This window comes from Chlamydotis macqueenii, chromosome 16 (assembly GCF_036417535.1).
Source record: "Chlamydotis macqueenii isolate bChlMac1 chromosome 16, bChlMac1.mat, whole genome shotgun sequence".
Classification (NCBI taxonomy): Eukaryota; Metazoa; Chordata; class Aves; order Otidiformes; family Otididae; genus Chlamydotis; species Chlamydotis macqueenii.
Genome location: NC_141571.1, coordinates 16,046,383 through 16,072,751, shown reverse-complemented (window position 1 = coordinate 16,072,751; position 26,369 = coordinate 16,046,383). Strand labels below are relative to the sequence as shown.

General features: G+C 60.1%; 3 protein-coding genes across 3 annotated transcripts; all 3 read right to left on the bottom strand.

Annotated features, from left to right (window-relative positions):
- Positions 1 to 604: 604 nt before the first annotated feature.
- Positions 605 to 6,812, bottom strand: LOC147598764 (uncharacterized). The gene is made up of 12 exons (XM_086760855.1): positions 6,782 to 6,812; positions 6,110 to 6,233; positions 5,538 to 5,741; positions 5,084 to 5,444; positions 4,526 to 4,630; positions 4,216 to 4,362; positions 3,439 to 3,502; positions 2,872 to 2,932; positions 2,601 to 2,692; positions 2,478 to 2,520; positions 1,726 to 1,781; positions 605 to 1,514 (listed from the first exon to the last, which is right to left on the bottom strand). Exons 2-11 carry the CDS (start codon positions 6,216 to 6,218, stop codon positions 1,750 to 1,752), a joined length of 1,218 nt encoding a protein of 405 aa, XP_086616981.1. The 5' UTR covers positions 6,219 to 6,233; positions 6,782 to 6,812; the 3' UTR covers positions 605 to 1,514; positions 1,726 to 1,749.
- Positions 6,813 to 9,486: 2,674 nt separating this feature from the next.
- LOC147598763 (BPI fold-containing family B member 4-like) lies at positions 9,487 to 16,695 on the bottom strand. Its single transcript, XM_086761080.1, has 15 exons — positions 16,590 to 16,695; positions 15,641 to 16,175; positions 15,029 to 15,133; positions 14,739 to 14,882; positions 14,034 to 14,094; positions 13,422 to 13,482; positions 12,762 to 12,853; positions 12,207 to 12,419; positions 11,914 to 11,967; positions 11,293 to 11,463; positions 11,075 to 11,142; positions 10,899 to 10,941; positions 10,210 to 10,273; positions 9,723 to 9,799; positions 9,487 to 9,598 (listed from the first exon to the last, which is right to left on the bottom strand). Exons 1-15 carry the CDS (start codon positions 16,693 to 16,695, stop codon positions 9,575 to 9,577), a joined length of 1,818 nt encoding a protein of 605 aa, XP_086617206.1. The 3' UTR covers positions 9,487 to 9,574.
- Positions 16,696 to 18,810: 2,115 nt separating this feature from the next.
- LOC147598762 (BPI fold-containing family B member 3-like) lies at positions 18,811 to 25,154 on the bottom strand. Its single transcript, XM_086761079.1, has 17 exons — positions 25,058 to 25,154; positions 24,617 to 24,721; positions 23,923 to 24,586; positions 23,455 to 23,559; positions 23,230 to 23,346; positions 22,761 to 22,824; positions 22,297 to 22,357; positions 21,839 to 21,930; positions 21,116 to 21,283; positions 21,031 to 21,054; positions 20,902 to 20,955; positions 20,653 to 20,823; positions 20,220 to 20,287; positions 19,831 to 19,873; positions 19,336 to 19,399; positions 19,139 to 19,215; positions 18,811 to 18,926 (listed from the first exon to the last, which is right to left on the bottom strand). Exons 1-17 carry the CDS (start codon positions 25,152 to 25,154, stop codon positions 18,855 to 18,857), a joined length of 2,046 nt encoding a protein of 681 aa, XP_086617205.1. The 3' UTR covers positions 18,811 to 18,854.
- Between the last annotated feature and the right edge of the window lie 1,215 nt (positions 25,155 to 26,369).

The following is a 26,369-nucleotide window of genomic DNA, read 5'->3' as shown; positions in this document are numbered from 1 at the left end:
GACAAAAGCGGCTCAGGTATGTGGTTTCAGAACAGCGGTAGCGCCGGCGGCAGGGCCCAGGGACGCCCTGGCTGGAGGTGGGCAGCCCGGCACAGCCGACCCCGGGATGCATTTTGGTGTGGGGAGCAGCCGCCGCGGCCGGCAGCGAGCTCCTCCTGCACTGAGAGCTCGCCAGCCCATGCCGCCCGCTCGTCGCGGGGTCTCAGAGGTCCCAGCCCGGGGGGCACGGGGGCTGTGTTTGCTCTTGTCAAACAGCTCCCAGCTCGCTGGCGACAAGCGGGGAGCGGGAACGGAGAACAACAGAACCAGCAGCGCGGGGACAAGGGCAGAATAAATTTGCATACGTACAAACGAGGGGAATATTTATTTCTCCCAGTGACCACATTTCTGCAGCCACTGGAATTGCAGGGCTCCGTGGGGCCGGGCAGGGCTCGGGCTCAGCCCGGGGCCCAGCTCCGCACGGTTCCCAGCCTTTCCGGCAGATTTCCCTGCTAAATATTCCTCGCATGCGAGCCGCCCCTGTGGCTGATGGGCGAGATAAATAACAAAACCCTTGCAAATGCAAAACTCCTCCGGCAGTTTGGAAAGAAACCAAATCGTGTGCTGAATGCAGATGAAGAAAAATCCTTTTTATTGCGAGGAGCCACAGAAGGCACGTGAACCCAGCTCACCCACAGCGCAGCGCGTCCCAACCCACTGGGCAACGACGAGACAGGGCAGCATCCACTCCCACCAGTTCAAAGCACAACTGGGAACAAACCAGCTAAGGACAGGGCTGGATTAGACTGTAGGGCTTTTTGCCTTCTTTTTAGCAGCATGAAATCACTGGGAACAGCAAAATTTCCTTTTGAAGTGGTCAGCCAAGCCAGGACAAGCAGGAGAGCGAAGACAGGGTTTCCCTCTCACCAGCGTTTGTCCCGTTCCTCCCTTCCCTCCCAGGATTTTCCTGCAGTTGGTGCAGACTCACAAACTCACAAACTCCCGTGGGGTGGCTGCACGGGGCAGGAATCGCCGTGGCCAGCCGGGCTGTCTTGGGCCAGCCCCAGGAGAGCCTCCTCTGCGCCGAACAGCTACCAGTGATTGCCATAATGAGTGGCTGTGGCGGCCAGGAGGGCACGTAGGCATGGCCCGGGGCCCCGCCGCTGGCTCCGCTGCGAGCAGCACCGCCGGCATGGCTAACCATTGGTACGGCTAACCACCGGCACGGCTAACCATTGGTACGGCTAACCACCGGCACGGCTAACCGTTGGTACGGCTAACCACCGGCACGGCTAGCCATTGGTACGGCTAACCACCGGCACGGCTAGCCATTGGTACGGCTAACCACCGGCACGGCTAACCCTGGGCTGGACAGACACTGAAGGCTGGCAAGGCTGAAGTATAGCGCAGAAGGAATAGTTTATTTTCTTGGTTGAGTTTTTCCATTTTGGCATCCATTCCCTGGGCATCGAGTCTGCTCTTCCTCACTTCCCTCCTCCTCGGGGTGGCGCGGTGGGAATCGCCCGCAGGGGCACCTGGGGGGGAGGCCAGGGCTGAGGTTTTGGGCAGCGCAGGAGCTTGGAGGAGCAGCCCCGTGGTCCCCATCACCTCCTGCTACCAGGCAGCAGGGTTGGCCCCGGGGGCTCCTCTCGCCCAGCCCAGGCACTGGCACAACACTGGCACCGGTACCGGCACATCCAGCTGCAGAGCTCGGAGCCAGGTCTCCAGCCAGCACATCATCCTTACCCCACGGTGCCGCCGGCCCCACGGCTACTGGCTGCTCCCGGGATTGGCACCTGCAGCTGGGGGAGAGGGACCGGGTCAGCGCGCTCCGGCCCCTGGCCCCCCGGCAGCCCCCACCTGTGAGGCTGGGCTCTGCGGTGCCCGAGAGCCCCGGCTCCGCGGGCAGGGATGATTTAGTGCCCCGAGGAACACGGCTCAGGGGAGGCTGGGACGCCTTCCAGCTCCTCTGTCCCTCCTCCATACATTAACTCTGCACGCGTATGAAGCTGAAAGCTCCTCCAATCACCTCTGCAAATATTAATTAATCCTCACAGCATCCTGAGGACTATTATTCACTCCTATTAAGTAAATATTATTGAATCCTTTTGCGAGGGGTGAGGTGACTTTTCCAGGGCTGCGCAGGGCATAAGTAGAGCGCACAGACTTTGTCTCCGACCGTACGCCCAGAGCCATGGAGCGCGGCGAGGCAGACGCTGCTCAGAGGAAACCCGCCCGCGTCAGAGCCGGGGGTGTCCCCGAGGACCAGGGGCTCCAACCGCCCCACGGCTCTGCTGTGCCGCTTGGGCTGGAAGCGCTTTGTGGGACCACTCCGGGAGGCACCGCATCCCCCGGCTTTGGCTGCGCCCCACGGCCACGCGGACCCGCTCCCCGCTCTCGGCCACTACCCCGCACCAGGGCCGCGTCCCCTCCGCCACCCCTGCCTGGGTCACAGGCACCCGTGGGGATCCCCATCGTGACATCAGGGCCAGACTTACTCTGAAGGAGCCAGTCGATGAAGGCGCTTGGGAACGGGGAATTCTGCAAAAACCAGGGAGACGTTAAAGTGCACGGCTGCGGAGGCGGCGGGCGGGGGGCCCGAGGACGGGACACAGCCGTACCTGCAAATCCAGCTCCACAAACTGCCCGGATGTCACCGGCAAATTGGAGAGGGCTGAGTAGATCTTCCCCAGGAGCCCGAAGGAGATGACACCTGGGCAGGGGGAGAGGCCGTCAGAGCCGCCGGAGCGGGAGCTGAGCCGGGACTTTGCTCCGTGCGCCGCAGCTCCCTCCGGCTCCCCGAGGACACCAGCTGCCCAAGGAGGTGCCCAGGCACGCGGAACTTGAATGTCGGGCTGAAAATTAATATCGAAAGGAGAGTTCGCCACTCACGGTTGAGGAACTGCAGCTTCATGTTGATGATGCTGAACCAAATGTTCACCAGCGGGCAGAGCTGCGGGGGTAAAGAGCGGCACAGCCTTGGTGAGAACATCGCGGGGCAGCCACACGTTCCCCTAACGCTGAATGCCACAGACTTTAAATGAGGACGGAACAATCGGCTCCCAGAGCACAGCCTCCTCCGTGGAAAAGAAGCTATATAAACTGTTCAGCCCTCTTCTGGAGATGGCACCGGTGCTGTTTAACAGGACAAAAGATGTTCTCACAAGCGCCTTTTTCCCAGGTGAAGCTGTCAGCCCTGCTCACCGCGCCGCCTCGGCACCGGGAGCCGCTTCAGAAAGCACCCGGCTGCAAATTATCCCGAAACACTGCCTGATGGAATGTGAATTACTGCTAACCGATAGATCCTGGCTGCGAGACGGAGCAAGGAAGTTTGTGAATTCACTTACGGGATGTGGTCATGTGTGTGTGTGTGTGTAACTCTGCTGCACAATTAGGGCAGAAAGTACCAGTTTCAGTTAAAGTGCAGCCTCCTACAGCGCAGGGCGTCCAGGCACTCACCAGCGCAGGCACGAGGGACCGCAGAGAAGAGTTCAGCAACCCGCTCACCACGTTGGCGAGGAAGCTGGGAAGGGAGAAGACAGAGGAGAGTTACCGGGACGCTGTGGGGGCCCGGGCTCAGCATCAGGACAAACGTGAAGGGCTCTGCCGCTCTGTGACGCTCGGGCACCGAGAAGGAGCTCCGGTTCCTCTGCTGCCGAAAGGCGCGGCAGGGCCCCGCTCCCCAGGCTTTGGCAGGAATCGTGGATGCTCAGGACTGCGCTGTCTGCTTCTCGCAATCCGATTGTTAACGTGTAAACCTGTGCCCAGATTGGAGACTGGAATTTTGCCCACTGCAAGCTGGCAAAGAGCTGACCCGCAGCTGGTCCTGGCGTTGTTTTAACCTTTGCGCTGTGCGCGTGCCAATATCCCACCCCCCTGCAGGTTTCTGAAAAAAACTGGCTTTTCCGAGAGAAAACCCTGTGGGCTCCTCATGGCTGGACAGAGGATCTGCATGTCGCCTCTGGGAATTTTGTGGAATGGACCTGCTCTGTGACGTGCTGGGTGGTCTTGAGTCTAGAAACTCCAGCCTGGCCGGGCAGCTCGGGGCGAGGGAGGGAGAAACCCACGCCCAGCACGAAACGCAGCCCTGCGCCAAGCCCACGGTCCCACCCCACGTACGCCCGGGAGGGTCGGGCTCGGCTGCTGCGCGCAATGGGTCGGTCCTCGCGAATGACCCTGGGGCAGCCGCTTGGTGCGCGGGGCGAGCCCGGCACCGGCGAACGCTCCCACGCTCACCCCTTCCGCAGGTTGACACTGAAGTCAACGAGCAGGTTGCTGCAATCCTTGATCACCAGCTTGAGGTCGCCGGGGGAGTCCTGGGTCAGCGCGATGTGCGACGTGATGTTTGTTTCTACCGAGGACCCGCTCAGAAAGTGAAAAATCCTGAAAAATAAGGAGGGGGCTGTTGTGGCTTGGGAGGGTTATGGAGGAGACCAAAGCTCAGCGTTTGGGGATGTTTCTCCAGCACCAGGAAGGTCCCATCCTCCCCAGCACCCTCAGGCCCCCATGGCCTTGCCTCGCTGTCTCGCCCACCAGCGCTGCTCACCCTGGCAAGCGCAGCACCAGCTTCGAGTACAGGTTCAGCACAAGTTCGCCCCCACGAAGGACCTTCCATGACACTCGGATGTTCTCCAGGTTCAGCGCCTTCAGCCTGGGGGTCAACACCGAAGCAAACCCGCTTTGAGAAGGCAGGATCAGCAGCCCCTGCAGCCCCATCCCTTCTTGGTCTCCCCTTCACCTGTTTCCTGTGCAGATAGTCTCAGTTAAAAGAAAAGGTGGGGAAGGGCCAACCCTCGCTCCAAGAAGACCAAACTTCCAAGCAGGGTCAGGGCTGTGTTCACTAAGTCTCAACCATCTCCAAGGGTGGAAGTTCCCCCATCTTTCAGGATGCCCATCGCAGTGTCACCTCACTCCCATGGGGAAGACTTTCCCCATCTCTGGATGGAATTTCCCCCTCCTCACGTGAGCTGCAAGCCCGGGACTGGTGGCTGGTATAACAGGAGGGACCTGGTCCCCCGGAGCATGCCTTTGGGGGAACCCTTCCTCCGGACATTATTTGTTACCCTGCAGCAAGCACCACTGCTGTGCTTCTGCTCTGACTTACCAGGCAAAGTGCATTGACTTCTGAGGTACTCCACCCAGCAGTCCTCCACCCAGCAGTCCTCCTCCACCCACAAGACCATCAAGACCAAGTAGACTTCCATTGCCTAGGAGACCTCCTTTTCCAAGCAGCCCTGTGCCAAGCAGACCTTTCTCTCCAAGAAGACTGTTATTGCCGAGGAGGCCATTGCCAAGGCCATTGCTGAGGAGGCCATTGCCAACGAGGCCATTGCCAAAGCCATTGCCGAGGAGGCCATTGCCAATGAGGCCGTTGCCAACAAGGCCATTGCTGAGGAGGCCATTTCGAAGGCCTTCCCCACCAAGGATGCCTGTGCCAAGCAGGCCACTGCTGCCAGGCTCTCCTCCTGCAACAGTATGATCTCCATTACCATTCTGGTTTTCATAGCCAAGAAATCCCCCTCTCCCAAGAGCAGCCATACCAAGTAGACCTTCCTCACCTAGGAGGCCTGTGCCAAGCCCGCCAGATCCACCAATTTCATTTCCTCCATCAAGGGGACCTCTGCTTTCTTCTCCACTTGGACTTCCTCTGCCAAGGAGGCCGGTACCAAGCAGCCCACCTTCACCAAGAAGGCCCGTGCCAAGCAATCCACCTTTTTTGCTGAGGAGACCTTCGCTGCTGGGAAGACCATTACCAAGCAGACCTGCACCAAGGAAGTCCCAGTTACTAATCAGACTGCCACTGCTGGAAAGATTTCACTGACAAGAAAGGTTGGTTCAGCTACATTGGGTTGACCTGCTCGTGAGGTCATCATCTTTGCGCCATGTTGGGCCAAGAGGCAGGTCCCTGATGAGCAGAGGGACACTCCACGAGCCCAACATGACACAGGACACACCGGGACTGTGCCGTGACACTCCCTTGGGAAACATGGAAAACCCTGGAGCTCACCGTCTTTAGATTGGGCTGGGCTCAGCCCAGGACACACACGGCTGTGCCATGACACTCAACACAGGACACACACGGCTGTGCCGTGACACTCCCTTGGGAAACATGGAAAACCCCGGAGCTCACCGTCTTTAGATTGGGCTGGGCTCAGCCCAAGGACACTGCCCAGGTTGAGGAGGCCCTGGGAGCAGGGCAGGAGGCCCCCAAGGAGGACAAGACACCAGAAAGGCAGCATCTCTGGTCCCAGCACCTGTGGAGAGACCCACATCAGCCCAAGCACCAGCCCCACCGCGCAGGAATTGGCAAGCCTGGGCACCGGTCTGGCTTTCCATCCTTCATGTGTGCTGCCCCAGGGCGGTGGGGCAGGTCTCCCCCCGGACCTGCAGCCCCAGACACTGTCCCCCAGCCCCAAGGGACCAGCCTGGACCCAGAAAGGTCAACCTGCTCCCCATTATTAGGGAGCAACTGGAGCGTGGTGCCGTGCTTCTCCAGAGCCGTTGACGTCTCCGTGCCTGGCTGGGCTGCTCCGCTGCAGAGCTGGGCGCCTGACGTCGCAGGGGAGCTCTGAGGGAGAAAAAGCCATTTTAAAGAGAGCAAGAGGGATGGAGCTGCGGCAGGAAGACCTTGTACCGAGTGAGACAGATGGCTTCTGACCGCTCAGAAACAGCCCTGAAGGAGGAGCACTCCAAGGGGCCCGGCTGGGTAAAGAATGGGGTGTGCCAGAGCCGCGTCCTTCTCCCCGTTGTGGAGAGCACCTTGTGTTGCTAAAGCCCAAAGTGCAGCCAAAATCAGACTCACTTCTCCGTGGACAGGTTGTTTGTTTTTCTCACCCCGCAGCCTGTGCTCCTCGTGTTTGAGCTGCCTCTACGCAAAAGAAAGCCCTTTCAAGGAGCTCGTGTTCCTGCACGAGCTGGGCTTCCCGGGGCTGCAACCACGGCTGTGGAGTGTTTGTTCCTGCCCAGAAAGGTGTTTGCAAAGGAACGAAACCAGGCGCCCGCCGAGGCACTGCCGCAGGTCCCAGTTTAAGGGAGCACCCCCCTGCACAGCCCGCGGCCCAGCCCAGGCGCCCCGGCTCGTCCCTTCCCAGAAAAACAGCGTGCGGGCTGCAGATTGGGGGTTCAGCGCTGAGAAATAACATTATCTAGGTCAGACTGAACTACTTCTTCATCTGCTCCAGAGACTTAAAAAAAAAATCCCCCTATGACAGTTCTCGGCACAATTAAATTAGACTTTAATTCACCAGCCCGTCTTTGACATTCTCCCTTTGATCAGGGTGTAACGGTGCGCGGCTCCCGCAGCCGTGGTTATTGAACAGGGGAGAGAGAGAGGCCCGAGCGGCTTTAGTCGAAAAGTGTGTCAAATACAATCAGGGGGATTTGTCGGAGGGGCTCCGCGCGACGTGCGCAGCATCGCGAGAGGGTGCCGGGAGGGTTTGCAGGTCTGTTGGAGCGTACGTGACAAGACGGACAACCACCCCTGCCGTTACTCACAGTGTCGCCGGGCTGGCCCCTCCTCGGTCACGCGTGGTGGAGCGAGCTGAGCGTCCTGCACGCGCAAAACGCGTGGCTTTGCAGGTAAACGCTTGGTTTATGCAGCAGAGAGGAGACCTGATAAGGTGAAAACTGGTCTGAATTCTGGTCAGCGAGATCACGAAAAACCTCCCGGTCCCTTCTGCCAGCTCAGTCGTTATAACAAACTGAATAACAACAGAAATACAGGTGGAATTTGACAGGCGAGAGCTTTGCTAGCTTTAAAAATTCATTTTCATAAATGATTAAGTACTGCTACAGAAATCAAAGGAAAACATCGTTAAAATTCTCGCTTCCAAAGCCGAGTTACGCTCTGCTGCGGGCCATCTGCCGGGAAGAGGAGCGCTGTGGCCGCGGCACCTTAACGCTGCTTACCTGGAGCCCTTCACCGCTGCGGCGCAGCTGCCCACGGCCTCCCGGCACAGCCGGCGGGAGCGGCCCTTATATACCGGCTGCGGGAAGAGGGAAGTCCAGGGCAGGATGGAGCAGGGACAGTTCCTCTTCGCTGGCTGTCAAGTGTGACCCTCGCACAGCGGTGCCGGACCACGGCCAGCAGCACCCAGCCAGCCCAAAAGCTCGCCCCGTTCCCCCCGGGGCGGGTGCGGTGCCCGCAGGCTCTCCTGCCTGGCCGGGGCACGATGCCACCACGCTCCTGGGGGCTTGTCCCCTCCTGCGCCCTCTTCGAGACAGTGCATGCCGGGGGCAGCTGCACGGGGCCGGGGGTCCAGCGGGGCACCGTCCCGCAGCCCCTGGGTGCTGGGGCAGAGGCTCACGGGGCAGGGGATGCTTTGGGTCAGGGCCCATCCAGCCCAGCGCTGCGCGGCTCCTCGCCGTGGCCATGGCGGGGACATGGGCCGTGGTGTGGGTGGCTGCTGCCGCTCACGGCTCCTCGGTGTCCCTCTGACTTCGCTCTCCCGAATGGAGCAGGAGGGTGCCAGCACCCAACAGCCCCCAGCTGCAGATCCTCCCCACGCGCCCAGCCCCACTGCGAGCCCCAGACCCCACCAGGACGCCGCTTCTCTCTCCATCGCCAAATTTCCATGGGACGCACAAACTCCCAGTGAGCTAATTAGGTACAGAAACAGCATAAGAGTGATTAAAAACAAAGAAATCAGCACAAACTAAAGAGCGTGTGGTTTATGGCACGCCAGTTGCACCACAAAAGCTGCTCGGCACCCGGAGGTGCGCAGGAGATGGCTCCTGCCTCAAGAAAGATCTTGGCAGTTTAGAGGAGGCTTGAGAGACCACAAATAAAAGAAAATGGGGAAATAAATATAGAGGGAAATGGAAAAGGAACAGGAAAGATGACAGAAAACCCTGAGTCTGAGGTTCCAGGCAGTTTGCAGGGTGGATGAGGACAGGACAGGGCAGGGCAGCGGTTTTACACCCGTCCCAGCCGCTCCCTTCACCCCAGCAGCGAGGCAACTTCAGAGCCGTGAACCAACCAAGGCTGCATCGCTTCAGCAGGCGCCCGAGGAGCGGGAAAGGGCCCGCGCACAAATAAACCGTGAGGCTGTGCAAGGTTCTGGGCATCGATGGGGGAATCGCCCCCGCAGCCCTGGGCGCTCCCGCGACACAGCCCCAGTAAAGCGCTGGTGGCGGTGTGCGGGGTCCTCAGGGTAACCAGAGACCCCACAGCTGGGCCACGGGGCAGGGTGTGCAGGCTGCCCACCCACTGCGGCCTGGGTCTCCAGCTCAGGAGGGTTTGTTCTGAACCCCTGGGGCTCACCAGAGCCACCCCCCTGCCTCGAGCACCCGCTGCGGCTGCAGAGAGCACTGGACTTTACTAAAGCCAGGCTTGAGAGCACAAAATACACGCATGTCCTCCCGAGCATTCACAAAAGAGTCCAAAACACAACGTTTGGAGGCAAAAACCAGACGTGTTCCTTTCTGTTCCAAGCAACGCAGGTGACATTTGCAAGGAAGAGGCCAAGCTGCTGTTCTGCTGTGTTAGGTAGGAAGAGGAACGCAGCGCACCATCCTTCGGGCAGGCTGGGCTCCTGTCCCCCCAGGGGCAGAGGGGGACAACCAGGGGGGTCCCTTCCCAGCCCGTGCCCCCGGCTCACGCCGACAGCACGATGAGATCCTGGCAAAGTGAAGGGGTGACCTTCCCTCTGAACAAGCTCCGCGTCAGCGACAGGCACGGCCTTTGCGCCAGAGCGGAGCCGGGGTGCCGGCGGGGGAACCCTGGGTGCGGGCTGGGCACTCACTTCGATGACATCGATGTCTGCGTTGGTGAAGTCGACATTCAGCAGCCTGGGGAGGGGAACCCCCGCTCCCAGCACCTCTGCGGGTCACAAGTCCCAGTCAGTGCCGCGGGAGGGGGATCGTTGCCGAGCTTCTGCCCGGGGCTCGATCCCCAACTCCATCCCCCCTGCGTGCACAGCCCTCCCTCCGCAACGCAAGGCTCTTGGAAAGGCTGCGTGTTGTGGAGCGCAGTGCTCTGGTAAAACACTGTCACTGGCTCCTGCCAGCAAGGGGGCAGTGGGGGACAGCCCCATGGCGGGGGCTGCGGGGCCCCGCATCTGTGATGTGCGGGTTCAGCTCCCGGCAAAATGCTGCTGGGATAAACAAGCAACCCCGTCCGTCCCGCTGGCTCCGGCTCCGTGCGGCGAGGGGTTACAGTTGCGTGAACTCACTGCCCAGCACGGGCCTGGCACAAACGCAGGCACAGACGAGGCGTTAAAGCCTCCTCACCGTTCATGGCCGGCAGGAACGCAACTTCGAGAATCCGGCCAATGAGCATCTCCAGGAGCGAGACCTGCAACAGGGAGAGGGGTCGCCCAAATGCCACCGCTGGCCCCGTCCCGCGGTCAGAGCGGCCTCACCCTGTCCTCGGGCACGTGCAGACCTGAACCCTTGGTGCTCCAGCTCCACACCCACCTGATGCAGACTCCCAATTCCACAGAAACGGCTTTAAGCATGCTATGGTCAATTTTTAGTCCCAAATTGTAGTTCCACAGACCCCTTCCCGCTGGCATTAAAGCTGCCTGCAGTAACCACCTCTGGACCCCACAGTGCCCCGTCTGCAGGTACGCTGTGACGAAGAGCCCAGGGTTCCTCCTGACTTTTGTCCTTGTCCCCTCAAGGCACTGGGATGAGCCTCCCCAGGTGCATCCCAACGGGACGTGGTGGGTGGGTGTGGGATGCCCTGCGGTTCACTGAGGACCCAAAACCTCTCCTGCTCAGCAAGGATTTTTTCTGAAAATTGCCTATGGATCATCTATGAAAAAAATCCATCTCCAGAGGTGAAAGAAAGGTGCTATTGGAAATACGACAGAACCGGTGCACCATAAGTGGCCCTTATTTCTCCTGAGCCAATATCTATCAGCACTTTGCTTTCGGCAACAGATTTCGCGTGTTGCTGAGGCTGCACACGTCCTTACATCAAAACCCCCGATGGACGAAGAGGCCAAGGAGAGACCAGCCCTGTGGGAGGAAGCAGAGGTCGGTAAAACCCAAGCAGTTCCTCTGGTGAGCCAGTGCTGTTGGCGCCTCCTCGCCGCGCCACCCCAGTGGTCCCGCGTCCACGGCCACCCCCCGATGAAGCCCAGTGCCCTACTTCTCCAGGCTGACGCCGATCTTCAGTTTGTTGTCCTTGACCGAGAACTGGGCCAGCAAGGAGGCATCCTGCGGCCAGACAGGGAGGTCAGGGCAGGGGTGGCTCCCCCAGCCCTGGCACATTGGGTGCAGGTCCCATCTGTCGGAACCCCCGCGTCCGCCGTGCGGGAGGGGGAACCACAGGAGGGATTCCCGCACGGGCTGCTCCTTCATACGTACGATGTTCAGAAAGCAGAGGGACTTCTGGACGTCGTCCGGGTGGATCACCATCACGTCTGCAGTCGCCCTGAGCTGGATCACACCTTTGTTTTTCTTTAGGGTAACCACCGGTGCCTCAGGGACGGCGATTCTCAGCAGCAGTTCATGTGGCTCGGGGTATGCCTTGACAACCTGCCAACACGCAAAAACGGAAAGTTTCTGCTGGCAGGAGCACAAACGGGGCTGTAACCAGGAACCGCAGGGCGGGCTGCCCGCTCCGGCAGCTTCTGCACCGTGCAGCTCTCGGGGCAGAGCTGGTCCCGGGTTGCTCCAGCCCAACAGGTCTGCGTCTCAGCTGGCTGGGGTGCTCAGGCCGGCGTGAGCTCAGCCCTGCGGAGGCCCCGAGCCCCGCGGAGAGCAGCTCGTCCTGGCCCGGGGGCACAGACAGCCCCGCATCCAGGAGCTGTGGCCCAGGGAGCTGCGGGAGACAGGGCGGCAAACCGGGCTCTGGCCTGCCGCGGTTTCCAGGTTTGGACTGAGGTCAGAGCTCATTCACCTCCATGAGACGTCTGGGACGGCCCCCCTCCAAACACTGCTTCTCTTACCGGGTGGTTTGTGGTGCGAGGGGGAACCAGGACTCACCGCGGGGACCAGCGCCCCAAGGGTCGACGTCGTCAGCGGCGGGAGCTCAGGAAACTGTGACAGAGAGGAGAGAAACGCTGTGTGCGTGCGTGGCGGTTTCTGGCAGAATCTGCTTCCACTGGTAAAGAGGCTTTTACCATGCGGCTCTCCCTCGCGCGTTATGCCCACGACAGCAGAGCCCCTGATAAACGGTCAGAGGTGCTGAAGCGTGCCGCGGCGGGACCAGCCTGCGCACTGCGCGGCCGGCAGCCCCGAGCCCTCCCGACGCCGAGCGAGCAGTGCTCCCCGCTCACCATGCCGGTGGAGATGTCCAGGTCCAGGGCACCCTCCTTCTGCAGGACGGACAGCACCGCGCCGAGGAAGCTCGCCGAGAGGCCCAGCTGGGAGGAGCTGGTGTCCGCCATGGGCGGCAGGGGCGGCATGGGGACCTGCGCTGGCGCGGGGACGGCTTCGGGCACTCCCAGGGGATGGTCCACCAGGCCTCCTGCCACTCGCCCGATGACGCTCTGGAGTTACAGGGGAGGGAAGCAGGCCAAAACGTTTGCAATATTTGCCTTTATGGTTAACTTCATGTTCCTTCGGTGCAAAGTGGCTGCCTGCGCCACCACGCCAAGTCAGGCCCCGTGACACTTCCTTCTCCAAAAGTTCACGAAATACAAACCCCGCTGCGCTCTCCCGTGACGGGGACAGCAGCAAGAGCAGGACACCGAGCCGGGACCTCCCTGAGCTTTTCACAGCAACCTTGGGGCCCGCTGCTCAGGTACCTGTGGCCCAAGGTGACCTTCCCGGACCCACGGGAAACATCCCGGCTCTTGCACGTAGATGCGGGGAGAAGATGCAGGACTTACGTTCAGGTCTACCTCAAGGAACTGGCCGGTTACCAGGGGAAGGCTGGACACGGTGTACTGGATGCTGCCCAGTAAGCCCAAGGGCACCAGTGCTGGGAGGAGAGGAGGGCAGTCAGCGATCCCTGCGGGGCTCAGGTGCAAACACCCCTGCCCCCGCCCGGCAGCTCTTCCCTTCCTGAAAAGCCCTGGCTGGCAGGCGGACTCGGGGCAGCCGTTTGGCCCCGGCTCCGAGTGCTCCCGTGCGGAGCGGTAACACCACGGGAGCGATTGTTTCCCTAACGCGCAGTGCGTGCCACCGCTGCGAGTGGCGGGGATGGCTCACAGCCCCCCTTGATGCCACCCTTACACACCCAGGGGTCCTGCTGTCCGCGATCGGAGACCAGGACTGGGACGGCACGGGGAGGGGACGGCATGGCCCGGGCGCGCTGGGCTCTGCTCCCCGGCTGCTGCCTGGGGGTGGTGAGGTCCGGGGAGGGAGCTTCCCCGGGGTCCCCGCTCCCAGCGCGGGGCAGGGCTGGGGTCTGGGGGCGAAGCCAGGGGTTTGCTCTTCCCGCCTGGGGTGCAGCAGTGGAGCGGGAAGCATCACGGTGCTGACGCGGCTAGAGCGGAGGTGACAGGAGGGGGACGGCAGGGCAGGCGGGGGGCACACCCTGTACTCACAGTTCACGAGGCCCAGCTGGTTGTTGAGGAGTCCCAGGGCAACATCGACCATGGGGCAGAGCTGCAAGAGCCGGGGAGGGAGGGTGAGCAACCTGCGCCCGCAGCTGGACGAAGGCACGCAGCCCAGCTCGGCTCCGCCGCGCTCTCCCTGGGACGGAGCAGTGGGCGTGTGGGGCGGCAGTCCCCACTGGTGACTCCGCCAGCTCCGGATCAGCCCTGGGCACCATGCCCTTTGCTGGAGAAGTGGGGTTAGGAGCGGGTCCCAGGAGCCCATGTGGGATGATTGGAAAGAGCCCTGGGGCTTTCAGGAGAGGGGAGAGGTTCAACCAGCCCGTAACACGGCCTGGGGCATCGACAGGAACCCCCAGGCACTCGGGCACCTGCGGCGGGCTCGCTGGCCCTGCTTTTGGAAGGAGGGAGCAGCTTCTCCAAGCAGCTGGGGAAAGGGCCTGTGTCCCCAGCAATCCCGAACCCCTGGGCGGGTGGGTGAACGCCGCAGCCCTGGGACAGCGGCCACGGTCCCGCTTCGGACACGAGCGATGCCGCCCAGAGCTGCGCCGCAGGTTTTCAGAGCCATTGCTCCATTCTGGGGTGCAGGTTTTTCCCACTCACCACATCAGGAAGAAGTCTGTTCAGGACACTTGCCAGTAAATTATCCACGATTGGGAGCAGGCTGGGGGAAATAAAGGAGCACCGTGAAAAAAACCTGCTGCAGAGTAAATGGGTCTCGTTAAACAATTCCCCAGAACAGCGCGGAGCGCAGACCTCCTGCAGCAAGGCAACTGCAGCAGCAAAGCGCTGTGTGTGCCCGGATTTTGTGTGAGAGCAGTGTAATTTGCATCCCAAAATAGGCAGTGGGAAATTTATTGCTGCCTTTTATCTGCCAGTGTACAGCCTCCTTAAAAGAGCAGAAGCAGCCGCAGCCCAGGTGGTTTCCGTGATTTATACACCACGTGCGTACGCCTCAGAAGATCCCGTGCACTGTCAGTTAAAATGAGCCGTGAATGCGGCGCGCGGGACAGAGGTGTCCCCTCGGAACCGCTGTGGGTCTCCTGCTCGGCCGCGGAGCCCCTGGCACAGCACGTCCATCCGCTGCGGCTGCGCGAGGGGCACAGAGGGGCCGCTGACGCCCTTTGCTCCGCGCTGTGACGTGGCCGGTGAGCGGCTGTCACCTGCTGGTGTCACAGTCGCCCGCGGGACTGAGCTGTGCCTGGGGAAATGCCCTCGTGCGTTTGCCGGGGTGCGGGTGCGGGTTGGGGCCGGTGAAGCCGGATGGCGAGGTGGCTCACGCCCGCAGAGGACACCTCCAGCACTCACCCTCTCAGCAGCCTGACTCTGACGCCGCCGAGGAGGGTATCGCATCTTTCTGTCACCAGCCTGGGGTAGCCCGTGCCGTCCATGGTCAGCCTGGCCCTTGCCGTGATGTTCACTTCCACGGCGATGTCAAGCAAACCCAGGACACTGGGCAAGGGGAAGGGAGCGACCTTCAGAGGAGTAGCCTCTTCGTGCCAAAGAGGAGCAGCATCCCACCTGGAGACACCCCTCGTGCTGGCACTTCCACCGGGCGCGGGGGCACAGCTGGCACTGCCGGCACAGGCCTGCCCTACCTCTTGGCATTGAGGGCCACCCGGGTGTAGAGGTTGAGGTGGACACCAACGCCAGGCAGGAGCCGCAGAGACACTCTGGGCAGCGTCAGCTCCACGATCCGCAGCCTGCGGGGACAGCGAGGGGACACAGCGGGTGGCGGCGCCCACCCCGGGCTCACCACGTGCACAAAGACACCGCTCAATGGGTGGGCGAGTGGGAGGCCGTTTAGACCAGAAAAGGCAACACACAGCAAGTTTTCCCACTATTTCCCTGTTCATCAGCAGCTTTGTTCCAGTTGCTTTGCTATTGCTTGTGCTTCTGCTTGCTGCTGCGCTTCGCACAAGAGCTAGAACGGGGTGGCCACGAACAAGCGAGCACTGGCAGCGAGCACTGCCGCCCAGGGCTGACGCAGCTCAGTGCACCCTCTACGGACAAGCGCCTTTCCACCGCTCTTTCCTTTCACTTCCCTCTTGTCGCTCAAGAGCCTCCTTCGCAGCCAGCGATGCAAACCTGGCGGGGCTTCCAGGCTCAGAGCACCAGCTCCAAACCAGCTCTGAGCATCTGCGCCGTTGCTCCCCCCGCCAGCCCTGAGGCTGCCCCGCCGCAGGGAGCCCGGTCGGTGCCATCCTTACCCAGTGAGCCCCTGGACGGTGCTGAGCAGGCCACCTTCCCCGAGGACGCCGAGCAGGCCACCGCCTCCCAGCAGCCCTCCTCTGCCAAGAAGGCCACCGGGACCACCAAGGATGCCTGCTGTGCCAAGGAGACCTCCGTCACTAAGCAGACCTCCTTGTCCCAGTGCTCCTCCAGCTGCCCCCACAGGGATGGCATCCCTGGGGACATCGCCACCAGCTGCCGGCCAACCTCTGGGAGGGGGTCTGGGATGTTCCCCATAAGCAGCTCCACCACCATCTCCACCCAGCAAGCCACCACCGGCATCACCCCCTCCACCAAGCAGACCACCAGTCAGCCCCCCCAGCAGCCCTCCACCACCACTGCCCAGCAAGCCACCAGTAAGGCCACCAAGCAGACCGCCACCACCGAGGAGATCTCCTCTGAGGCCACCCAAGAGGTCTCCACTTCCGTCTGTGCCAGGACGTCCATTTCCGAGCGGCACCTCTCCGAGGGCACCTTGGAGGGCATCACTGTGCCTGAGCGAGCCTGTGAGAGCTGGAGACATCGCCTGCCGTCAGCCCGTGAGGCTGAGCTGCCTCCCCGGCCACCCCCACAGCCCACGAGCAGGGACCGGCGGGCAGCTGCCAGCCCCCTGCCTGCGCCGCTACTCGCCGTGCTCCTCCTGGGTCACCGTTTGTGCTCCCCGTTACGACCCCTGCCTGTCCCAGTCCCAAACCACCCACTGTCAGTTTTTCCCGTATGCGATGCCAACAGAAAAGGGGCTTTGGGCTTCAGGTCAGGAGGCGCCGTGTCGTGATCCGCATGAGGCAGGGCAGGGGAATTCGGCTGCGGCCGCACCAGTAATACGGCAAACAGCGTGGCAGCATCGCAGGGGCTGGGCACTGGTAAATCCCAAATGTGCAAGAACTGAGGCACCAGGGGTCCCGCTAAGAGGAGGCAGTGACTCACCGTCGCTTAAAACATCTTTGTGGAGCCTGAGGACGGCATCTTTGGGCTGGCTGAGCGTCGGGGTGAGCAGGACGCAGCAGAGGACGATGCCCAGGGCCAGCGGCATGGTGCCTCCTCTGCGGCTGGGAGCGCTGCACGTGCCGGCGGGACCTGGGGAGGACATCAGGAATGGAGTGGGAGCAGCCTGGGCGACCCCGGAGACGAAGCTGAGTCAGATATTCCAAGCTGGGTGAAAGTTTTTCAGTGAATGGCAAACTGAGCTTGTGGAGGACCAGAACAGTTCCCGAGCAAGAGCCACATTCGGCGAAGGGATCTGGGCACACGCAGAGCGGGAGGGGGATGTCCGCACGCACATCTGCTCCATCAAGCCAGGCTCTGCGCGCCCCAGCACCTGTTCTGGGCACCCAGGGCAACACGCTCCCTTCCAGCCCTGGTCACCGCGACATCGTCTGTGCTTCCCGTCCGAAACGGCTACTCGGATGTACAGCCTGCGCCGAGCCCCTGCGACAACCGCCCAGGAACAGGGACGCAGATCAGTGCTGCCGCGGCACACGCAGCGCGCGCTTGGAATAGAGCTTTGCTTTTCAAACGGCACCTTTTGACCTTGTAACTGTGAAAATGATAACAACCACCTCAGGAGGACATTGCAACACAAAAAATCTCAAACTTCTTGTCCAATAGAAGTTTTTCCTTCTGAGAAGCATTTTTATTTTACCTTCTCTTCTGACTTTTTCAGGCTAACCACTATAAACCCGAATTACCTGCATTTCCACCGTTACTGGTATTGTTCCCCTGGTTTTCCTGCTCACCAGAGAATATTGCAAGGCTTGTAGGCAAAACGGGGGCTCTGTCCCCCCAGGCTTACAACACCCCGTCCCGCTATTCTGACCGGATTTACCTGGCCTTACCCTGAATTTCAAAGCCAGCTTGGGTTGTCAGTGCCCGGCTCTTGGTTGAGGGGAGCGCGTGCCACGATCCACAGGCACCCCTGCTTCAGCGCGCGGGGACAGCGGGGCCTTATATAGCAAAGCTGCTGCGGGAAGAGCGGAAAGATGCCTGAATTGAAAAAGCTGGGCTGGGGAATCAGGTGTATAACGCAGCATTTGTGGTTTTAATAATTCCAATGTAAATCAAGATTTGTAAAATAGGGAAAGGCGTTGAGCAACAGGTTACTGGACACCCGCTTATCGGGGAGCGCTGTTGCCCAAGAGCCCGGAGTTAACGCCAAGGAGAAGGAGCCCGGGACTCCGCGGGCTGCAGCAGGTGTGGAGCCGCCAACCCCAAAGAGCTGGAGAATCAGCTTGTTCCAGACAAAGCCCCGCTAACGTTTGCACTCAGGCTGTCACCCACAAATCACTGTGTTGGGGCAATTTTTCAGGTTTCCAGTGAGCATGTAGGGAGACTCCGGAAAAGAGCCAGGAGATTTTTATCTCCTTTAGCATGTGACCTGAGCAGCAGATCCTGAGGATCATCCCACCCATCCCACAGCCGCTTCCCCGGCGGGCGGGATTTCCCGAGCCTCTGGAAAAGCCCCTGTGTGGTGGAACACCCGATCTGTGCCAGCTCCAGACCACAAGGATCCTTTTGTCCGGGTGTCCTCAACACTCGACACCTTTGAGATAAACGGTGCTGCTAACAGCCAGCGCACCTTACACAAGAAGGGGTGACTCGCTCCCGAGCAGAGCGGTGTGGAGGTGGCAGCTGGGTTTGTCCGTGCCCGGCTCCATACAGAGCCCTGCACGAGTACGGCCGCGCTCCGAGCGGGACACGCCACGAACGGCCCCCGGCAAGGAGCTGCCGCCCCAGCAGCGGCCACGCCAAGGGCTTCAAACGAGTCGGAAACACCAGCCGTGCTTTGCTAAATATGCGCCGTCGCGGCATCCACAGGGCACCCCTCAGCACCTATCCCCCTCGGCACCAAAACCCCTTGCCCCTGTGAGGCGCTCAGAAATCCGTGCCAAATAAACATGGAGAGAGAAATGGGGAGGCAGTGGAGGAGTTTATTGAAAGGGCAACAGGAGAGCAACTCTTGTGCCTACAGGAGAGCTCTGCTTCCCCATGCTGCATGTGAAAAGCGGCTGCAGAAACCCCTCCCTGACACCCAGCAGCTTTCCCTGCCCCAATGCCAGCCCATGCCAGCCGAGCAGAGACGGTCACCTGTCCCCTTCGGCCCACGGCGACAATGCAGGGCAGGGCCCAGGGGAAAAGGAAGATGGAGACAGCGGAGACGAGCGGGGCTGTGGGGCTCGCGGCGCATCGGCCGCCTCAGGCGACGGGCGGGGACGAGGGTCCTCCTGAGCAGGACCTCTCCAGATCCTGGCCAGGAGAGTCGTCTGCCTGGAAGAAGCAGCACAAAACCTATTCGCTTTCCTCATTCAGACTGTCACCAGCTTTCCCCTGGATCTCAGGTGGGGTTTTCCTGTGTGCCCATGCAGGTAGAGAGACCTCCTGGGAACTGGGAGCAGCCCGTGGGAGATGGGCTGGGGGGGTTGTGGGGCTCATCCCCCGCTCCCTGGGAAAGCAGGGCCTTGGAAAAACGCAATCCTTACGTTGGTGATGTCAATCCTGGCGTTCCTGAGGCCGGTGCTGAGAGCGTCAGGCAGAGGGACCGACACGTGCAAGGCATCTGCAAGAGCAAGTGAAAGCATCCTGTCACTGGGGAACCCCGAAAATAGGCAGCGAGGGAGGGGGGAGCCCCAAACCCAGCTGGGTTCGAGTGAAGAGGGGGCCCTGGCCCCGGCCGTACCGTTAATGGCGGGCACGTACGCAGCCGCAAGGACCTGCCTGAGCCATCCCGCCAGCGGGGAGACCTGCGGGGAAGGCAACACACATCAGGGTCTGACGAGAGCAGGGGTTTTGGGGTGAAAACGCGACATCAGGGTGATCAGCTCGGTTCTGTCACCGCCAGATGCTGGGGGCTACGAAACGCAAACACTGGGGAGCTTCCAGTGATCTCTTCCAGGATTGAGGGTGGGGGCACACACAGGGACATGCTCTTTGGGTAATTGCTTCTCCATTATTCCTCCCCCCTTCCCAGCACGCCCAGTGCGCTGCCAACAAGCGAGCGTATCCGCCCAAGTGTCAGTGCTCCGGGGGACCGACAGGGCAGACAACCCGCCTCTGCCAAGAGAGGAAACAACGTGATGCCTGAAGGAGAGCTGGCATTGTGGTTCTCCTCCCTACATCCCTGTCCGTCACATCGCGCGCTGCAGCGCCTCGATCCAGAGCAGCACACACTTACACTGAGCGGGTCGGGTCTCAGCGGTGCCCGTGTCAGGTTGATGCTATGAAAGACAAAAACAAGGCAGAGTCGGGATGCACCAGGTACAGCCCTTCTCCAGCGTTCCAAATGCTCCTCAGACCATTCTTGGTCCAGAATCTGTCTCACCCACATAAAGGTACAAGAATTTTGAAAATCAGTGACATTTTTACAACCCTCATCACCTCAGGCTTGCCCTTGGTCTGCGGTGGGGCTGGGAGGAGGCAGCAAGGCTCCAGCAGCCCTCTACATCTCTACCACGTCTACACCGTGCTCTGCGGCCGCTGCCGCCAACCCAAACCTGCCGAGCCGCAGAAGGGTCCCCAGGCAGAGCCCCTTCCCTGCCCGCAGCGGCCACAGCTCGGCCCTACCTGTCGAGAGCCAGGGAGGCATGCAGTTTGCCGTCGGAGATCGATGGGATGATGCTCAGCATGATGTCCTGAAATTGGAGCAGCAGAAGAAATGAGGTTGTTTCCCTGCGTGGCTCCCCAGGCTGAACAGAGTATCTGTAAATAACCCGTTCTGAGAGAAAACACCTGTCTGTGGCTGGAAATCCTGTTTTTTGATGGATGGCCTCATGTATCTCTCTCCCCAGGGTTCGCCCTGCCTGACTTTATTTGGTATTGTTCCTTAACTGTTCCACTTGTGCTCAGTTACAAGCACTTTAAACAGACCGGGCACCACTTTGAAGATGTCGTCAACTCAAGAGTACACGTATGCCACAGCTGAGGGCCGGGCAGGCCGAGGGGACGCCGGAGGACAGCCGGACTCACCCCTCGCCCCGCTTCGGAGGAACCCACTCACCGTGTCGAGGGAGAAGAGGAGCTTCTGGGAGGACTGCAGGGCGGGACTGGAGACATCGATGGAGGCTTTGAGGGTGGCGATGGCTCTTTGGCCCCTCACGGCCACCGCTGGCTCGTTGGCCACCCGCACGCGCAGCTCCAGTGGCAAAGAGCTGGGGAGGACCTTGGCGAGCTGCGCGGGGCAGGGGAGGTCAGGGCAAGGGGGTCTTTGCAGGGGTTGAGATCAATGCACGCAAAGGCGGCGGCTGACCTGGGGGATGAGCGGGAGGAGGGCGGACGTGGACAGCAAGAGGCCATCGGGCACCTGCGGGAAGAGCACCAGCGGCGTCGGCAGCCAGAAGGTTTGTGCAAGGCCCACGCTGGGCTGGAGCCCGCAAACGCAAGCACGCAGCGGCCAGCACCCCTGGGTCACCCCAGAACGAGCAGCACCCCAGCCCGTCCCGGAGCAGCGCGGCGCGACCCACCATGGCGCTGGTGATGCTGAGGTTGAAGGCTCCCTGCTCCCGGAGCCGCTCCAGCAGGACCCTGAGGGTGCGCGGGGAGATGCTGAGCTGCGGTGGGCGGCCAGTGGCCAGCAGCAGGGTGGCGAGCGGCGGAGTCTGCGTGTGGGCCATTGCGTCCCCGATGAGGGGCTGCAGGGACAGAGCAGGGGAGGGACGTCAGTGGGGCTCATGCGGGTGAACCAACGCTCTAACAGACATAGGGCGGCCACAGAGTGTCCTAGCACAGACAACAGCCACGCCTGGCACAGCTTCCCTTTCCAACAGCCTCGCAGCTCCCATCAGAAAGACGCACTGCCAATGGTTTTGGCCTGACCATGGTCCCTGCTAATTACACACCAGACTTTACAAACTGCTTATAAACGGAACCTGCTTGTGAGCAGTGGCCACTGATCCTGTGTGAAATTAAGCTTTTCTGATTAACGATGAGAATGCTGTAGTTACGCTATAATTATATTAAGTGGTGCCAAGCCAATCTGGCTCGTGCTACCCTCAAGGACTAGAAAGTAAATAAGGTGAGGACCCAGCGGTGGCACTGGCGGAGATGTGGCCACACACGCTCGTCGGCACCTGCCTGCAAACGCTTTCCTGAAGGCAGCCGGCACGAGGGGAGCCTGTGCCAAGCGGCTGCCGCGTTCGGACAAGCGACCCAGACCCACCCGGGGCAGGCTCGGGGGCCGGGGGAGCGCTGGCACTCACGTGCAGATCCAGCCGGACGGCGTTGTCACTGAGGACGGAGAAGGGCGGCAGATCCCCCATTGCCCCCAGCGGGAGCGCGGCTGTGGGACGCAGGGAGGAAAGCGTTACAGCTGCAACGAGAGGGCTGCGCTCCCAAACCCCATGGGCCCAAGGGAGATCAGAACCCAGAGCTCCTGCCCACGGCCTGTCCAGCTGGCCTGGCCACTAGAACGCAGCATTTTGCAGCAAAACTGTTGTTTCCAAAAGCAACAGCTCCTGAAGTGGCTTTCTGCAGAAAAAACTGCCTGCTGCTTCTTTGGGGCAGGGGAAACGGAACGCTGTGCTGGAGCAAGGGCTGCGTTTAGGAAGTGGTTAAAATATTTGTATTTACCCAACGTAAAAAACCAAGCAAGCCCAAGTGCAGGGGTCGCTCAGGAGCAGAGGAGAAGGAGGATGCGCACACTCACCCGCCCCAGAGCCGAGCAGAGCGCTGACGGCGCTGAGCCTGGTGTTGACGATGCCGCACGCCTGGGGAGGGACAGGAGAGTTAGGAGCCCTGGCACCCGCCGCACCGGGGGATGCGTGGTGCACTAACGCGACGAGCAAGAACTGGGTTGCACAGCACGGGCAGGAGCCGCTGTCGGGCAGCTGTGGCAGGACGGCCCGTCTCTGCCACGCACGCCGTCAGGCGGGCAAGCAGCCCCTTGGCCAGCATGGGCTTCACCTCCTGGGGGAGAGCTGCTCGCCACGACCGCTAAACCAGCACGCAGCGCAGAAAGCTGTTTGCTGGCAGAGCCTGGCACAGGCCATGGTGCCCCTGCCCGCTGCTGGGCAACCCAGCAGAGCCCACAGCTGTGCAAACAGCCACAGCCGCGCTGCCGGCCCGCCCAGCTCCGCGCCGAGGGCTCCGCGGATATCGCTGCAGACCTACCACCTCACGCAGGACGCCACTAAGGAGCCGTTTCAAAGGCTGATCCAGAAGTGGCACTTTGGGTCTGGGTAACAGGAAAATAGGAAACAGAGATGGAGATTAATGGCTGGAAATAAAAGTACTTAGCACGAGAGAAACATGAGGGCTCGCTTGAGCTGTCCAGGGCCGTATTCGGTGCAAAATATTGCCAAAACCAAGCCCTCTGAATCTGGCCTGGTGCTAGTTCCCAGCACAACCCAGAAATGCTATTTCTTGAGCCTGAATTTTAAGAGAAACATTGGCGGCTCCCCTCTGAGGCCAGCAGCTGGGTGGTTCAGCCTCCGTGGCATCAGGCACAAAAGCGAGCACTGCCTTCGATGGCCAACAGCCTCCAGGTTTCCCACCGCCGCAGGGGCCGCGTGCCGGCCGTGAGCGCCCCACCCACGCGGATGCTGCCTCACACCGATGCCCACCTCACACCAATGCCCACCTCACATGGACGTTTACGTCAACAGCCTTGCAGTCCTCGCTGTTCTGGAGAGCTGCCCACTTGTCCTGGACCAGCATGACCGCATCCACCTCCATGCAGAGTGCCCCGCCCAGCGCGCTGTGCGGGGAAACACAGGACACGGGTCAGGAAATCTGCTGGCTGTCTGCTTTCCAAAGAGATGGTGACCACCCGCCCCGAGCCGTGCCCGTGATGGACATGCCGTACCTGGTGCTCTCGACTAGCAGCTGGGTGTTGAAGCTCACCTGGTGCCCAAAGCCTGGCAGAGAGCGCAGACTTATTTTGGGGAGGGTGTTGTTGACAATTTTTGGCCTAGGTGGTTGAAACAAGGAGAAGGCAGTAAGTGGCACATCTGTACGGTGGATGCCCTGTCCCCTCAGCCTCCAGCACTGTGGGTGACTGCAGATCTGCGGTCTCGGGGCCTTCTGCACCCTGGGCCAGCAGGGATCCCTACCAGCCAGGAGCAGCTTGCGGCACATACAAGGCACCCTTGCATGGCAAGCACCTACAGAAACTCCCAGCAGCTGAACCCTTGTTTGTGAACCTGCCCCAGCAGGGGAAAGAGGGGGCCCTGTGTGTTCAGATAGCAGACTCCAGAGCAGAGCCTCCTTTCCCCAGCGTGGCCCAGATGCACCAATAGCTGCTCAGAGACACCCATCTCCCACTCTCACTCACCCTGTGAGAGCTCCACCATTTCCACCAAGAAGATTGCGGGTGAGACCACCTTTGCCAAGAAGACCATCTTCACCAATGAGAATATCAAGGAGAGCATCAAGGAGAACGTCAACAAGACCATCTTTGCCAAGGAGCCCACCAAGGACACCTTCTCTGTCAAGGAGACTGCCAACAACACCATCTCTGCCAAGCAGACTGCCAAGGACACCATCTCCGCCGAGGAGCCCGCCAAGGACACCATCTCCGCCGAGGAGACCGCCAAGGACACCATCTCCGCCGAGGAGACCGCCAAGGACACCATCTCCGCCAAGGAGACCGTCTCCACCAAGGAGACTGCCGACAGCACCATCCTTGCCAAGGAGACCGCCAACAGCACCATCTCCACCAAGGAGACCACCAACGGCACCATCCTTGCCAAGGAGACCTCCAACGGCACCATCCTTGCCAAGGAGACCGCCAACAGCACCATCTCCGCCAAGGAGACCGCCAACAGCACCATCTCCGCCAAGGAGACCGCCAACGGCACCGTCCTTGCCAAGGAGACCGCCAACGGCACCGTCCTTGCCAAGGAGACTGCCAACGGCACCGTCCTTGCCAAGGAGACTGCCAACGGCACTGTCCTTGCCAAGGAGACTGCCAACGGCACCGTCCTTGCCAAGGAGACCTCCAAGGCCACCGTCTCCACCAAGGAGACCACCGACAGCATCATCTTTTTCAAGGAGACCACCGAGCACATTTCCGCCAAAGAGACCGCTTTGAACCTTCTGGAGGTCAGGTTTGCCTAGAGACTGAGAAATATCTGAAAAAAAAAAAAAAAAAAAAAAAAGGATGAGAGGTCACTGTGAGCTGTGTGGACTCGGTGCACAAGCACACTGCACCAGGCTGGCTGTTCCTTCCCCTCCGCTGTCCCTCTATTTCCATTTTTATACTATAGCGGTGGTGGCATCAGCCACCAGCCAGCCAGTATCTGAAATGCCATCTCCAAAGTGCCTTATAAATGCAAATTATCAACATTGCCAGTGCTGCTGAACAGATCTGGACCAGCTTCTGATTTTCTGAGCGTGGTTAAGAGACAGAAAGAGTAGAACCAGTCTCAAAAAAAAAAAGAGAAATCCTATTTCTTCCATACACTTACCATCTACACCCTCTTTGGCAACTGGGAACATGATTCCATGCCCTTGTGCAGGGGCCAGCAGGCAGCAGAGGATGGAAACAGTCCAGAACGCAGGCATCTTGGGTCCCAATAGCTGTGGAAAGCGGCTGCCATCAGTGCGATGCCGGGACAGTGCAGGGAGGAAAGAGGGGGATGGAGGAAAGGAAAAGGAGGAATGCCTGGCAGGGGAGACAAAACCAGAGGGGGAGCTGCTGGTACCTCTCCTGCCTCCTCGCTGCGCTGGTGGGCACGGTAAAGATCCTGACGCGCTTTCCTGCAGGAGGAAGCAGAACTTCAACAACAATTGCTCCACAGACCGGCCGTTGCGTGGCCGAGGGAAGAGCCAGCGGTTGTTGGGTGGTTCGTGCTTTTATCCCTCAGCGCCGGTGAGCGGTGTCGGTGACTGACCCGGACAATCTGGGGAGCATCTGTCCTGGGTAGGAATTTCTCTGAGAAACAAGATCCTGTACCCCTCACGAGGGGAAAACAGGACGTTTCTGACAACACGGTCGTCTCTAGTCACGGAAAGAAACGCAACAGCATCTACGCGGGAGAAATGCACCAACATATCCAGCGAGGAGAGCACCTCCCTGTGTGAATGCCACGATCTCTGCACAAACATCGAACGTCTGAGGCTTCCCTCTGCATAAAAGCCCCTTTTGATTTTTAAAGTTGCAGTGTCATTGAAATATTTCTGTGGGACCTACAACTTGAAGTAGCTTGCTGTTTTTTCTTTTTTTTTTAAAGAACATTATGAACTTCATTGCCCCAAACCTATTTAAAAGTAAATAGCACATCAGAAAGGGATCAAAACAAGCGTGAGAGGCCTAATTTACCTTGGGTAAAAATCTACCTCAGATAATAGAGTTACACCAAAAAAAGTTTAAGTGATAATTGTTTATGAAAACCATGAGATACCTTTTCTTCTTCAAGGGCTGCAAACACAACGAACATGCGCGTCTGTTCTTGAGAAACTCGTAGTGAAACCCACCACACATTTTATTTGCCAGAGCATAATTGAGGCAGGCAGCAGCAAGAACAAATTTTGTTAAAAAGCCGGTGCTCCCAAACAACCAGCAAGGGTTCTCCTCAGGGAAGCATCCAGGTTCACAGAAGCTAGGAGCACACATGGTGGGAAATTAGTTGGCTCTTACCTGACCAAGCTCTTGCGGGCCAGGCTCTCTCCAGCCGACCTCCCTGTCTCCTGCCGATGACCTGCACCAAGCATCCTCATATATAGAGCTCTCTGGCAGGAAGGAGCAAGCAATGTCACTGAGAACATCCAGAACAACTG